The sequence below is a fragment of the Brachyhypopomus gauderio genome, chromosome 7 (genome assembly GCF_052324685.1).
Source record: "Brachyhypopomus gauderio isolate BG-103 chromosome 7, BGAUD_0.2, whole genome shotgun sequence".
In the NCBI taxonomy this organism is placed as follows: domain Eukaryota; kingdom Metazoa; phylum Chordata; class Actinopteri; order Gymnotiformes; family Hypopomidae; genus Brachyhypopomus; species Brachyhypopomus gauderio.
In genome coordinates this window covers 16256141-16270494 of record NC_135217.1, presented here as the reverse complement: position 1 = coordinate 16270494, position 14354 = coordinate 16256141, and the positions used below count along the sequence as shown (strand labels likewise).

The 14354-nt window shown below is 41.4% G+C and overlaps 1 protein-coding gene across 1 annotated transcript in view; it reads left to right on the top strand.

Annotated features, from left to right (window-relative positions):
* The window catches only part of LOC143519054 (zinc finger CCHC domain-containing protein 2-like), a 25510-nt gene extending 11156 nt beyond the window's left edge, over positions 1-14354 (top strand). The window contains exons 2-14 of the mRNA XM_077012094.1: positions 1181-1271; positions 1445-1515; positions 2335-2406; positions 2570-2670; positions 4329-4423; positions 5457-5522; positions 5892-5952; positions 6476-6548; positions 7893-7954; positions 9086-9165; positions 9922-10023; positions 10258-11598; positions 12042-14354. Of these exons, the coding sequence (XP_076868209.1) occupies positions 1181-1271; positions 1445-1515; positions 2335-2406; positions 2570-2670; positions 4329-4423; positions 5457-5522; positions 5892-5952; positions 6476-6548; positions 7893-7954; positions 9086-9165; positions 9922-10023; positions 10258-11598; positions 12042-12100 (2274 nt within the window). The 3' untranslated portion in view covers positions 12101-14354. The remainder of the gene's footprint in view (positions 1-1180; positions 1272-1444; positions 1516-2334; positions 2407-2569; positions 2671-4328; positions 4424-5456; positions 5523-5891; positions 5953-6475; positions 6549-7892; positions 7955-9085; positions 9166-9921; positions 10024-10257; positions 11599-12041) is intronic.

The following is a 14354-nucleotide window of genomic DNA, read 5'->3' as shown; positions in this document are numbered from 1 at the left end:
TTTTTATTAATTGAGATCTAGGATGTGTTATTTTAGTGTTCCCTTAATTTTTTTGAGCAGTATATTTAGCTGATATTTTTAAAAGCCCTATTGAAACACTGAAATTCAGGTGAAAAACGCCGCTTATCGATTAATCGAAAGTCGATCGATAAGATCAGTCAACTAACGATTAATGAATTAATCGATAATTTGCATCCCTAGTGTGTGTGATCATCTAGGACAGCCAAGTACTCATTGCCGTGAAGAGACTCGTAGTGGTATTAGTAAGATTATGCAAGGAAATCACCCCCACCTTCCACCACACAGACACACACACACATGCCACTAGCACCCTGTGTTTGGTGTTTGGTCCAACACTTCTCACGTGGAGGCAGTTCTCATGCCCTTGGCACCATATAAGCCACCATCTGCTCACTTTATGCAACACAAACCAGAAGTCATCAGAAAAGGCAAAATTTTTCCAGTCTTCCAACATCCAATTACAGTGCTCCTGTTATATATATATATATATATATATATATATATATATATATATATAAAAAACACAAGTCCTCCTGAAATCATACTTGGAACAGAGATTAGAAATCTTGTTTATGTACTTGTGTTATGATCCTAGTACAAATTCCGAAATCATTTTGACATTCTCAGTCAAGTCAACATGTATAATTGTTGTATTAACACATTAATATAATATAACATAAAAGATGATCCTTTATTAACCCCGAAGCAGTTAGGAAGTTGTTACAGCAGCAGTAAGGAAGGGACAGAGAAACATGGCACGAAGTATAAAAACAATATATAAAATACAATTTAAAACAAGATCTATATATACAAAGGTTTACAAAATGTATAGTAATACTGAAAAATATAAATATTGAAAAAAAAGACCAGAGGAAAATATATAATATAATAAAATATTTAGATGAACCATGCTTGATGAATCTCACAAATCAAACTACTGAAATTAAAATGAGTTTTGATTAGTTTCGATAGTAAAACCTTTTTTATTTCTGCTGATGGGTTATAAATATGGTCTGATTCTGAAAGAGCCATTTTTCTGCATGACAGCGATTAAACTTTCAAACACAAAAGGATATGTTATACCTTTATGTTTTTGGTAATAATTTAAGTGAAAACGTGTTGAAAGCACACATTAACACTTTCTCTTTTATTATATCAGAACAGACCACAGAGGCCAGAGTGTGCGGTTTGTGTGAATGAGACGAGACACCTCACCCCTGCCCATCATCTCAGAACATCCCAGAGAGACGGTACGGTTCCTGCTGACAATACAGCTATTTATCCATGACTCATTAAACATCGTCAACACACTGATGAAGTATTACTATATTTTTATATTTTAATTTCCTGTGAAAGGCTATAAGTAAATGTTTTAATGTTCAGTTATTTGTAATGATTTTCAGTCCTGTTTTTAACATTTCAGCAGTCCACATTGAGAAGATTGTGTTGAAGGGCATCTCGTTGGGCAAGACTGAACGGGAATACAATTTTGAGGTACTGGCTAATATTTGTGTGAATATAAATCAGCAGTCAACATAAGATTCAAATGTAGATTGTAATGTCAAATACGGTGTGAACGTCCTTGATAATGGCAATGACCCAAATGGAGAAAGGGGACGTTAACGCAGACGTTAACTTTCTCAAGCTGCTCCTAAATTATGGAACAACCTGTGTGTGACTTGTGTATTTGTGTGTTAACGGGCCGCCCAATGGAGGATGGGTTCCCTTTTGAGTCTTGGTTCTCCCGAGGTTTCTTCCTATTCCCCACCTTCATAGGGAGTTTTTCCTCGCCACTGTCGCCTTTGGCTTGCTCATTAGGGTTCTGGACCCATAGTATTGTTAACCTTGTAAACCCTGTAAAGCTGCTTTGCGACAACTTGAGTTGTTAAAAGCGCTATACAAATAAACTTTGATTGATTGATTGATTGATTGAAACAACCTCCCGATTTATATTAGATGGGCTTCGTCACTGTACAAGTCTTAAAACCCATTTTACACCTTGACTTTTAACCCAGCATGAGACCTTTTCTTTTACTTTCATATTTGTGGTGTACTAACTGTTTTTATTTGCTTGTCCTACTGTTTGCTTGTTTATATTTTTATCATATTCTCTGTGGAGCACTTTGGGTCAAGATGAAGCTGTTTTAAAGTGCTATATAAATGAAGTTAAAGTTGAAAACGGTAACACTTTATATACATTTAAAGTGATAATTGTAATATTGTGAGAAAAAGTATTATGATAGTTTAGTACCTGGAAATAATAGCACAAAAACCCTTGTGCCAATATAATAACCAAAATGTGTTTACTTTTAGGTGAAATGGTCTGATTTGTCAACAAGCTCCACTACAAAAACACAAATTCAACTGGAAAACTTCCTGCTGGAGGTATTTGGTGTTATCAGTCAAATCGTGGGGCCTTAATGTCAACATAGGATTGGGCAATTTTTTAAAATCTTTTTGTAATGTGTCGAATGTGGTGGTTGAAGCAGTTTGTATTTTATAGTTCTGGATTCTGTAAGACGTTGTACGTCTTGTTACTATTGCTCAGCTCCCGAAGGATGCGTCCACAGCCCCGTTTGAGAGAGGGATCCTAAAACTACTCACCCAGGGACAGAAGCCCGACTGGAGGGAAGAAGAGAGGATGCTGAAGTATGTGAACTTCTGCCATTATAAATGTCTGAAAGACGGTGTGTACTGCATCATAGGGGGCCACCAATGGGTTTGTTTTTGTTTCTTTTCTTTTCAGGGCCAATATACATTATTAGTAATCGAGGTAATCAAGGGTAACCGATATTTGGAGCCAGTATTCATACTACAAACATGAACTTTATGATAAATGAAAATTTACAAGAATGCAACTCTTAATCACAACTAAAGAAATGAACAGATTCTTTAAGATTTTAAGATCTTGTTTAACATTAAAAAATGTGAACTGCTTTGAGGTTATAAAGGTTGCAAAAATAGTAAGTAATCTTGAAATAAATAAGACTAAATTTATAGCTCTCTTATAGTCTGCTAAAGAGGAGGTACCTGATCACGTTCGCCAGTAGCACAGGACCATTGTGAATGCACAGTTATGCTTCTCATAGTGGTAAAATTTAGTATCCTTTACATATCCTTCACATACCCTAACCCTACCCATAGTGGTAAGGATTGCAGCAAGTGCAACAGAACACTTGGTCTGTTTTTGCTGCTTTCTACATAGCAAAAATATTTCTATACAATTAAGTATGCTTCTTGTATACTGCAGTTTAGATCCATAATTAAAACAGAAACTAGCAAGCTTAGGCTCTAATTTTCTTTGGCAGCATTAAGATCATCCTTGAGCAAGTCTAGACTTTTCCTCGTTTTTTACTGTTTTTGAGTATTGGGGAACTGACATGAGGCAGTTATGGCCTGGTGGTAGGGAACTGGCCTTGTGACCGGAGGGTTCGATGGGTTCGATTCCCAGACCTGAGGCCATGACTGAGGTGCCCTTGAGCAAGGCACCTAACCCCAACTGCTCCCTGGGCGCCAGACTAGGGCTGGCCACCGCTCTGGGCACGTGTGATCCACAGCCCCCTAGTAATCACTAGTGTGTGTATGTGTGTTCTAATTGCACAGATAGGTAAAAAGCGGAGAACAAATTTTGATTGCGGTGAAAAATCACAACTGACAAAATATGGCACATTTATATTTTACATTTACATTTCACATTTATGTTCCTCATAACAGAAGCTGCTTTGCGTTCAGCTCAAACACATTCTTGTTGGGCTTAGGATAAAATGGGCTGGGTGCTGATTTTCCAGACCTATTCAGCTATTAGAAGAAATTGCTTTTATGTTATGTGTTATGTGATCCTGTACACAGAAAGGCAGGGTTTGTGCTGAATGCACAACTCTGTCTGTTTAGCTAGAGTGTAATTGTGCCTTAGAAAAAAATACTACAGACAAACTACAGAAGTGTGTGTGTCTGTGCACGCATGTGTGCATGTACATGTGTGCCTGCGTATCTTGGTGTGTCATCCATATTTCAAGCAGTCCAATAACTGAGTGGGACTGACGTGTGCAGGGGTGGTTTTTGTTTGGGTTTTTGTTTTTTGATTGTGGTTTCATCAGATATACATTACATAATCTTTACTCAGAAAGGAAATGCTGATTCTGATAATCTAAAAAATTATGAATACAGGCTCTGATTATCTGTTGTGGAGATTGGTTGACCCCTCATATCCTTCCACAAGAAAAATGTTTTACTAGCCCACTTTGTAGATGAAAGTCATTCATCCCAAATTGAACACCATGACTGGCTGATATCTATTTCCTTGTCAGAGATAAGTTTTTGTCGGCGCCCCACGCTTTCCGTCAGAAGGGGAGTGTACGTGCCTTCTTCCACTGCAGCTCCTTGCCATTTCCCAGCCTCTACTGTAAGTTAACACACATCATCGCCTTGTGATGAATTTCAGCCCTTTTTCTGAGAATGATCATGTGTTGTTTTCCAGTTTAAGGGTGCTTGTGATTATGCTGAAAGAGTTGCAATATCTGCAGTTATTAGCACGATCTGAATTAGCATCTGGGTTTTTTTGGGGGGGTGGGTGGGGAAGGGGTTGGAGAGGTGATCTATTGGGGCTGCTTCTCTGTCATTAATTTGTGTTTAACAATATTTTTGGGTCATGTAACCAGAACCTAAACCCTTAAATATGCTACCTTCTAGCATCTGAATTTCTACATTCACAAATCTTTACATAAATATACCAACCCTGTCAGCATGACGCTGTTGTTCTCAATAATGCCATCCCGGTTTTACATCGGCCTAAACTTGGCCATCAACTGCTCCATTGGTGAACTAACTCCTCATCACATAGGGGAAACCCAGTGAGATTGAGGATGTATTTTCCTGCTGGAAACCAGCAGATCATATGTCATCCTCTGCCTATTATGCTGTTCTGTTAGAGAGTGGTGATTTTATTTATTTATTAGCGTTTTTTTTTTTTGGTGTGTGGGTGTGTGTCAGGTGACGTCACACACTCTCTGGCAATATCGTGCCATAATATGCCAATATTGTGACACCGATATTCCATGCTGTATATTACAACTTCAGTGGTGAACTAAGGTTACGTGGTTACAGATTGTGTTAAAAGCATCGTTACAATTCATTATTTGTTTTTGAATTTCTTGAGTCAACAAAATACACTAGAATAGTAACTGAGTCCATGGAGTATTACTGATGAGTACACCAATAACAAAATTAGCTGTGTGTTTAGGGGACTTGTTTACAACCTCACATTGCAGCCCTTCGCCTTATATCAGTATTTCAGTGTCCAGTACTGCAGTAATGATTCACAGAGCTGTAGCTGCAAGACATTTTCATCATTTGCTGTGAGAATCTCTTGGACCCATTCTGTTTATGCATTTTAAGCAAGATTGTTCATGTTTGCTTTTCTACTCTTCTGTTTTCAGGTAAGCACATGTCCTCTGGCCCTCCCCACAGTGAAGAGTGCTCCGAGCCGTCCAGTCCAGAAGAAGGTGTGTTCTTTTCATTCTTTCTTTTCTTTTCAAGGTCATGTGTATGTGTATTGCATTTGTATCTCTTTCCAAAATACAGAGTAGTTAAAGACCTTCTGGGAACACCTGATATATTAATGCTGGAGAGCATGAACTGAAAAACACATTGAACTTTCATGAAGAGCTTCAAGCTCTCATCTTTAGGATCTGGATGCTAACATGGCTTGTGTGTGCTTGCATGTCTTGAGTTCTCCATTATCTGCACATCAGTATGGATGCTGAAAATAAAACAGATCTACAAGCATTTCTGAGGCTTGTTGTGAATGTGGTTGCTGTAGTTAATAAATTGTATGTTGAAATTTTTTAAATAATGAGAATTTATTATTGCAGATATGAAAGTGTTAACCCAGGGACATCGTAAGAAACCTGGCAGCAGAAGTCCCAGTTTTAAGTGAGTGTTCATTTAGTTACATAGATATAGCATTCTCACATTCTCTCCTAACACACATGTAGTGCTCACATATTCTCTCCTAACACACATGTCACTCCTGCCAATACCAAACGTCTGTTTCAATGGTGCAAGGAGCAAAAATCTTGGGCTGTGGACAATCTGAAACATGTAATGTTCTTTGAGTCCACCTTTACTGTTTTCCCCACATCCGGGAGAGTTACGGTGTTGGTGAGCCCCAAAGAAGTGTAGCACCCAGATTATTGCATGCCCAGACTGAAGCATGAATAAATAAATAAATATTATAAAATAATTGTACATTATTTAATTTATATGGTTTAATGGATTGGAAATAATGTGAACCAAAGAGGTTATGCTCTGATTACTTAATAACGGGGAAATTGCTTAGGTTGTTTAATAGATCAACTTCTAATACAGTTGCTGCAGGTGATGCTGAAGTTCACCTATTGCAATCCATGTTGGTTATATAAAACAACCAGGCTTTGCGTCCTCCTGTCTCCTACAGCACGTGGAGTGTGGAAGGCCGGAGACCAGATGCCGCAGCAGGCAACGACAACCAGAACAAGTGGAGGAAAAGGGTCTGCATGCCGAAACCCAGCTGTAGCCACAGCACTAACGTCAGTTAGGGATGTCCCGATCCAGCTTTTTGAACTTCCGATCCGATACCGATATTTATTTGCACTTCCGATCCGATACCGATATCGACCGATACCGGCCTATCCGAGCATGTATTAAAGTTTAAAGTTATTTAGCCAACTTACTTTGTTGTCAAACTCATGTTGAAAAGCGTTTTACTCTTGATAACAAGTAGCCAGCTGAATTAGGTGTGTTTGAATAATACACAATGGTTGGTAAGGAGAAACTGACCTGTTTATTTAGCAATTAATAAACTCAAAATAGACAAAATATTAAATAACAAACAGAAATAGCATCAGTAAACCAAGGATTAAAAAGCCACAAGTGCAAATAATATTGTAAATTATATAAAAAAAAAAAACACACACAACCTGAGTGGAAAATAGTCTATTATTAACATTAACATCCATCAGTGCTCTTGAACAAGTGTAAACCAAAGCTTAAAAAAAAATCTGTGCACATATCGTAAACTAATTAAAAGCAAAATGCCTTCTACTCCACATTTTGCTGCTCCATCCCCATCTATACACTCCCTTCAATTCAAACGTTTCTGCCAGTTGTGTAGGACCTTTCTTTTTGTCTTCGGTTTTCATTAGAAACTCGTCATGTTGTTTATGGTGGTATTTCGCTAAATGCTTGATTAGATTGGTGGTATTAAAAGTTCTTACAGCATTACCACAACGCTTGACTTTACTGTGGCATATGTTGCGCTCTACCTCTTCGTCTTTGTCATCCTTTAAGGTAAAATAATCCCACACAACTGACCGATAACTTCAAATTTACACGGCGGTCCGAGATGCCACGGAGCTAAATTGGGGCAGAAACTACGCTCGTGTGCTGAAGGTGTGCTGGAAAATGCGGACCGGATTTTACTCTCACTAGCAAAAACTGGAATGGATTATCTAAATGGGTGCGCAGGAAAACCGGGATCGGACTTAAAAAAACTGGATCGGGAGTCTGGATCGGCATTTTCTCGTGTCTGCCGATCCGATACCGATACGCATTTTTTGCTAATATCGGCGGCCGATCCGATTCAAATATCGGATCAGACCACCCTAACGTCAGTAGATGCACACCCGTTTGTGTTATGATAACTTGCACACATGTGTTCTGCTGGTGTAGGTCTCTGCTGGTTTGTACTGATGGGTTTGACTCTGTATCGGTGTGTTTTAGGTGTACAGTATGAACTGGAACATGTGCATATTCTCAAACAAGCTTAAGCAGCTATCTCACAAAGGTCTAAAATTAATGAGAGATGTTGTGTTAAACCTTTTATCGTAAAACAGCTCTCAGGTCAAGGAGAGAGTTCAAGCTACAGGGCAAAAGCCAGAACAGCCATTTCTAATAGGTAAGTACAGCCAGATCATCATAAATTCTATCCATCCGTTGTTGTCTTTACCAGTTAATCCCGCTAGTCACGGTCGGGGGGGGGGGGACTGGACCAAGGCAGGAAACCCACGCAGGCACAAGGAGAACATGCAAACTTCACACAGGGCGGAACCAGACCAAGAATCGAACTCGGACCACCTTGCTGTGAGGCGACAGTGTGATACCACCTCACCTTTTAGGGTTATGGTTAGAGTTAGGGTTAGGGGTTAGAGTTTGGGTTTCTTCATTTCTTCTTGAGCTGTTCAGTGCAAATGTTACTTGAAAAGGAGGCCATGCTGGAGGATGACATGTTTTATAGAGACTGAATCTTAAATAAATTAAATAAGATGTGATATTTTTTTACCCATCAACCTTTTGGGTGTATTCTCTTTATCTTAAAAATAAATAATTAGAAATATTTATACACTAAGATTCAGATATGCATGGAACTCAAGCAAATATGGAAACATCAATAAAATTATGATTTTATTGGGACTAAGGATGTGCATGTGCTTTTTCATGGCACCATATCATACAAAATTAATTTATTCTGCACACTGACACCATCTCCTCTCCCATTCCCCAGACAAGTAGATCTGCTGTAAATTAGGTCATCCATTTATCTAGGGAAATTTATCTAATTTTATCAAATGTCAAAAAGCTATGAAGGTTGCCTCATATTTTGTTGCATGTTGATCTTTTTTCTTACAATATCTTACATCAAATCTAACAAGATTTATGACTGCTGAAGCATGTTTGAATGAAGCATATACAAATGTTTATGCATGTTTATCAAGTGTTTATGTAGGCATCATGTAGCCTTCTAAACATTGCCCTTCACTAAAGGGTTGCCTACTTATTTTATATAAGTCATAGTCAAATCAAGCAGAACAGCAGTGCAGTTAAATGGTTGAAATGGTCCTTTTGGATTGTCGGACCAACACGTTAATACAGCATGTGTAAATTATTCCTTTTAAATATGGATGGAAAAGACTATTGGGAAACATCAATTAAATCAAACTAAAGTGCAGTGGTGCAGACCAATGGAATAAAAGTACAGTTGTGATCACAGTGTGAAATGTAATGGAGCCCTTTCTGTGTTTTGAAACAGTGTGAAGGGAGAGGGAGGAGCTTACACTGCCAATGGGGTGATGCCACCTCCATCACTACTGGGCCCCTCCAAAGGGAAAGGTAAACATTTACAGTTATCCTGCTGTAAATATTTACAATGACAAACAGGGCTCCTCTTTTGCTTTACATTCTATTCATTCTGACACTTTATTCTGTTTCTTTCTGTTTACTAGTATAAGATTTTGTTTGTATTGTCTTGGCGTTCCATTAGGATCTCTCCTCTATCCATTCTGAATTTGAATTGCTTTGTTCCACTACATGGTCGGGTATGTTCAGAGTTTAGGAGGACTATTGATCACACCATAACGGGGCACAACTACTGATCGCACTATATCAGAGGAGGTGAGGTGTTGAGGTGAGGTGAGGAGGTGGCGAGGTGATTGGCAGTCTCACTTCAGACGCTTTGGAATGGCGCTTTGGTCTGGCATTCAAGGCAGGAGTTTCTCAACTGTAGGGCCTGTGTGTGAGACCCGGGAGGACTGTGTCGCTCTGCCTTCATCACAGTGTGTTGAATAAGGTTGTCTCTGAAATAATGACTGTATTGAGACTTGTTTTACACTTTGCAGAAGAAAGAAGCTCTTCAGATGTCCATAGGTAGAGCATTCACAGTATTAGAGCGGCAACTGCAAAATGAATGTAATGCTTTCATTTAAATTTAATTTAATGCTTTAATCAGCCCAGCATGAGGAACAAATGTTGGGAGCAGAATATTGACATCGTTTTTGAAATATTTAAAGATAATGAAAACAAAATAGTTATAGACCAAACAGTTTGATTTTCCTCTGTCAGTAATTTTCTATTCATCTGTGTCCTCAGATGCGTCCTGTCACGACGCATATGGAGAAACCTCATCGGAGAGCTACAGCTCGCCCTCCAGCCCCCAGCATGACGGCCTGAGTGATGATGAGAATGGCAAAGGTCAGTTGAAGATCTGTAGTGTGAAATAAGGGTTTATCAACGTAACCCTTGGGGATGCTGCCCTGCAGTTTCCCCTGTTGCAGCTCAGAAAGTGCTTGATAATGATGTGATCAGATGGATTGTGGGTGCAGTGGATCCCAGGACTGGAGTGAAATATGCTTCTAAAATCTAACATGGCCTGTACTGCTCAACTTCCCAAACTAACCTTGCTCTTCCTCAACCTACCTCTTTTAGATACAGACAGCCAATCAGATGACTCCAGAACATCTGTTGCAGACTCTGTCCTTTTCTGCCCAGTAACAGGAGGGTGTGTTGATGCCTTTCGCAGCATTGTGGAGCACTCTGGGCCCTCTCTTCGCGGTTCTGCCCTGGAGTTTCCCCCACTGCACTTTGGCCACCCCACACCATACCCAATCCCCACTCGTGCAGACACCTTACCTCCTGTGGGTGCCCCGCAGGTGCCAAACGCCAAGCTGGGCCCAGAGTTAATGATGCCACATCCTGTTATCATGCCCACGCAGTTGGCGGCTATAGGCGATGGAGAGAAATGCCAGTCCGACGTCCCGTCTGCTGTCCAGTCTTTTAACCCGTCGGTTCTGGGGGTCCAGCCTGTTGGGAGTCCTGCTCTGCAGCCTCTCCTGCCGCGGTTTAAGGTCACAGGGGGGCAGACAGAGAGTGGGGTGCTGGGTGCTCACCAGGCCCCAGTGGGGGCCATTAGTGTTGTTCAGTGTGGCCCTCCTTACCCCCCAGGCCTGCCTGCAGCCTACACCAGCACAGACCCCCTCCACAGCTCACTCACTTCTGCAGAGTCTCACAGCAAATCCGCGGGCCTGACGCTGCCCTCCGCCCTGACACCCTCGCTCGGTCTACCTGTCCCCTCCACCGGCATGAGCCCTATATGTGCTATGGGCTCCGTGGCCACGGCTTCCTGCAGTCAGGTGCCCCCTCCGGCGGTGCCCACCCACACCCCAGGCCCCGCCCCCAGCCCCGCCCCTGCTCTCACGCACAGCACCGCTCAGAGTGACGGGAGCTGCTACATTAACAGCAGCGCCGCCAACAGCAACCTCTCCCAGCAGCCCGGGGGCTGCCACGCCTGCGGCTGCCGGGGCAACTGTGGCGGTAGCCACACCCCCGGCTACTACTTCCCCAGCCAGATGGCTCCCCGGCAAGTCTTCAACATCTCCCCGGTATTTCAGCTGACCTCAATGTGTAGCAGCAACTACGTCAGCCAGATCAGCCCCACGCCGCAGAGCAACAGCGCCACCCAGCTGCCGTTCTACCCCGCTGGCCCCAGTGCGTTTGCGAGCCGACCTCTGGTCCACCTGCACGGCCAGTCGGAGCACGTGCTGGGCTCACAGGCAGCCGCCTTCAGACTGCAGCAGCTGCCGGGCCTCAACCGCTTCTACCAGCCGGTGTACAGCGGCGCCGTGGTGTGCAGCGGAGCGGGCATCGCCCTTGGAAACGCCACAGGTGGAGTCAACAAGAAGAATGGCAGCATTTCTTGCTACAACTGTGGAGGCAGTGGACACTACGCACAGGACTGCAAACAGCCACCCATGGATGCCACGCAGCAAGGTGAGGGGGGCAGCAAAGTGAGGGGGGCCGAGAGCGGCTGGAAGGGCAGAGAACCTGAAGGCCTTACACACCTCCTCATTTCATCCATGTGTTCACTTCAGTACATCTCTAGCAAGATGTACAAACAGTAAGGAAAATTGGAAAATGTGGATAAAAATGAAAACATCCTTGCACAGTGAACGTATTTGAATGAGGAGGTGAGTGTGTGGACAACCTCCTAATTGTTGAGTTCCTGCTTTTTAGCCACACCCATTAATACCCACGCAAACTCCATGACGATGGCCAGCAAGCTCATCCAGGCATGATGGTCAGCCGTCCATGTTCTGTCCTGTAGACTATGTCGTATTCGTCGTGTTAATGTGGAGAAAGTGAACTGATCTCAGGTCAGTACTATTCCTTTGGATAACTGAACTGAACTCCAAATCTCTGCTTTCCTCTTCCAGGTGGTTTCCGGCTGAAATACAACCCCCACCCAGAATCATTAGAGCACAATCCTGACTGAAGCTTCAGCACTTGAGCCTGGTCCTGCACTGGGCTGAAGTCTTGGGGTCATTTACTGTATATACACATGACTGGTTTTTAAAATGCTTTAAGGTTGTGATGAGCTGGAGTATTTGTGCCTGACATGTCTTCACCAAAGCGGAGGGATACACCAGTGAATACCAGTTAGGTCACTTAACACTGAGGACTGGCACAGGGACGCAGCTCCTGCTTACTGGTCTCCACTCTTTCTTGAATCCAAAGGTTCTGGGGAAGCAGACCAAGTCCAGCTCTGAAGGATTCAGTGGGTTTGCAGGTAGCATCAGTGATTTTCTCAGTGTGAACCATTTCTTGTTAAGTGAGAATAGACCTTAGCAGGGCCACTTTGAAGTCAAATGAAAAATGTTTAAATTGCAGTTTGGTGGTGTAATTGAAACTATGATTATTATATAGACTTTTACATATATTTGGATATATTTAGGTTGTTAGAATTGATGTCAACAGCTAAGAATATAGTTTTCCACTATTAGAAAATTGCACATATGCAAACATAGAACTCCCAAAGTTAATAACTAATTGTAATTAAGAGATTTTAAAATGAACTTGGGATGATTTTTCCCAAAAAATGTTTTTGTTTTTACTCAGGTCAGCATATGTTCCTGCCATATTGTATTTTAGAGTCCAAAACAGTATCTGTGTTGGCAAAATCCCCCAACAGGATAAAGCATGTTTGAGAACATGAAAGTGTTTTACACATGTCGTCAATGATTGTTACTACAATCATAAATTATTTAGGGCCCGGGTTAGTTACTGCATGATTTAACCCAGCTTTTACCCCAACTATCAAACTGTTGTGACAGTTTGGAAACTACATTTTCTATATTTGAGATCCCAGGGATCCAGGCAAAAGTTTTCTTACATGTTTTACAATAATGGGAAAATTGTTGAGTCTTTTGTAAACCGTCTAATGTGCAGCAAGCTGTGCTCTATGAATGTATAAGTGGAGTTTCTCAATAGAAGGGAGTTTTGTAGTAATGGTAATATTTAATTTACTAAGCTTTCAGAGCATTTCCCAGTTGATTTAATGTGAAATGCGTGTTTAGGCACTCGAGCATCATGTTTATGTCTAAGGTAAAGTGCTGCTGTTTAATTTCAACTTTCATTTTGTTATTATGGTGATATGCACTATACCAACAAAAAATCCTGAAGGCTTGATATGAAGATGAAGTTCATAACCTGTAACATTAACGCTCCAGTCTTCTGATATACTATTTTACCACCCATTCAGTATTGCTGTGCAAGTAACCTATTGCGTAATGCTGCCACTAGGTGGTGCCAAAGGGCTCCATCCTCCTATGGTAATATGCATTGCCATGTCATTTGGTTCTCCTATCAGTGGTTCTTCTCCTCTGTGTGATGTGTTGGTTCTGTTTGCACTGGTTATGCTCTTGCACTCTGCACTCCTGCCTTTGTACATGCAGGCATTCAGCCCACATGTTGTTAACATGTTGTTAACATGTTAGTCATTAATCTGGGCTGCCGTTGCATGTGTGGTGGTTTTAAACATTAGAAATAAAACTGGTCTGTACTTGTCACAACAATATACTATGAGGAAATGAATCACCAAACACTAACCATTGTGTGAATCTATGTTAACTATGAGCTGTACTGACGGCTGCAGTGGGCCGGCTGAGGCATGTTGGGAGGGAAGAGCACTGTCCTGTTTTAAGCCTCCAAGTGTCTCACATTCCCTGTGTATGTTTGTACAGCAGAAAACATGTGATTCCATATAGCTGAGTGTAGGTAACCACACCCCTGCAGTCAGTCCTACCAACTCCTCTCACACCTCCACCTCTTACACCCACTGGATCCAGCCACACCTCCACTTTTACCAAATTTGTAACCGCTGAAAAAGCCTTTTGCTCAAGTTAACACCAGAGAGGAAGGGTGATCTCCGCAACACTGAAATTCCACCAGTGACATGGAAAATAGACACTGTTTTTTTGGTGATGGAATGAATGGAAACTCCATGGGAGACTGTTGTATATAAGAACCTGCCACTTGACCTTGTTAAACTTGCAATTAAAAAAAAAAATATTGTTCTGTATCAGACAAAAGGTACAGGGTCTACCTTCAATTGTATGTTTACTGTTACCTTTGATACCTTAATGTTATGTATTGAAAAGGTTAAATATATTTCAAAAGGGAGTTTGGATTTTATGCAAACTTCTTTTATTCCTTGGAATTTAACAGCAATAAAATATTTTAAAATGTGA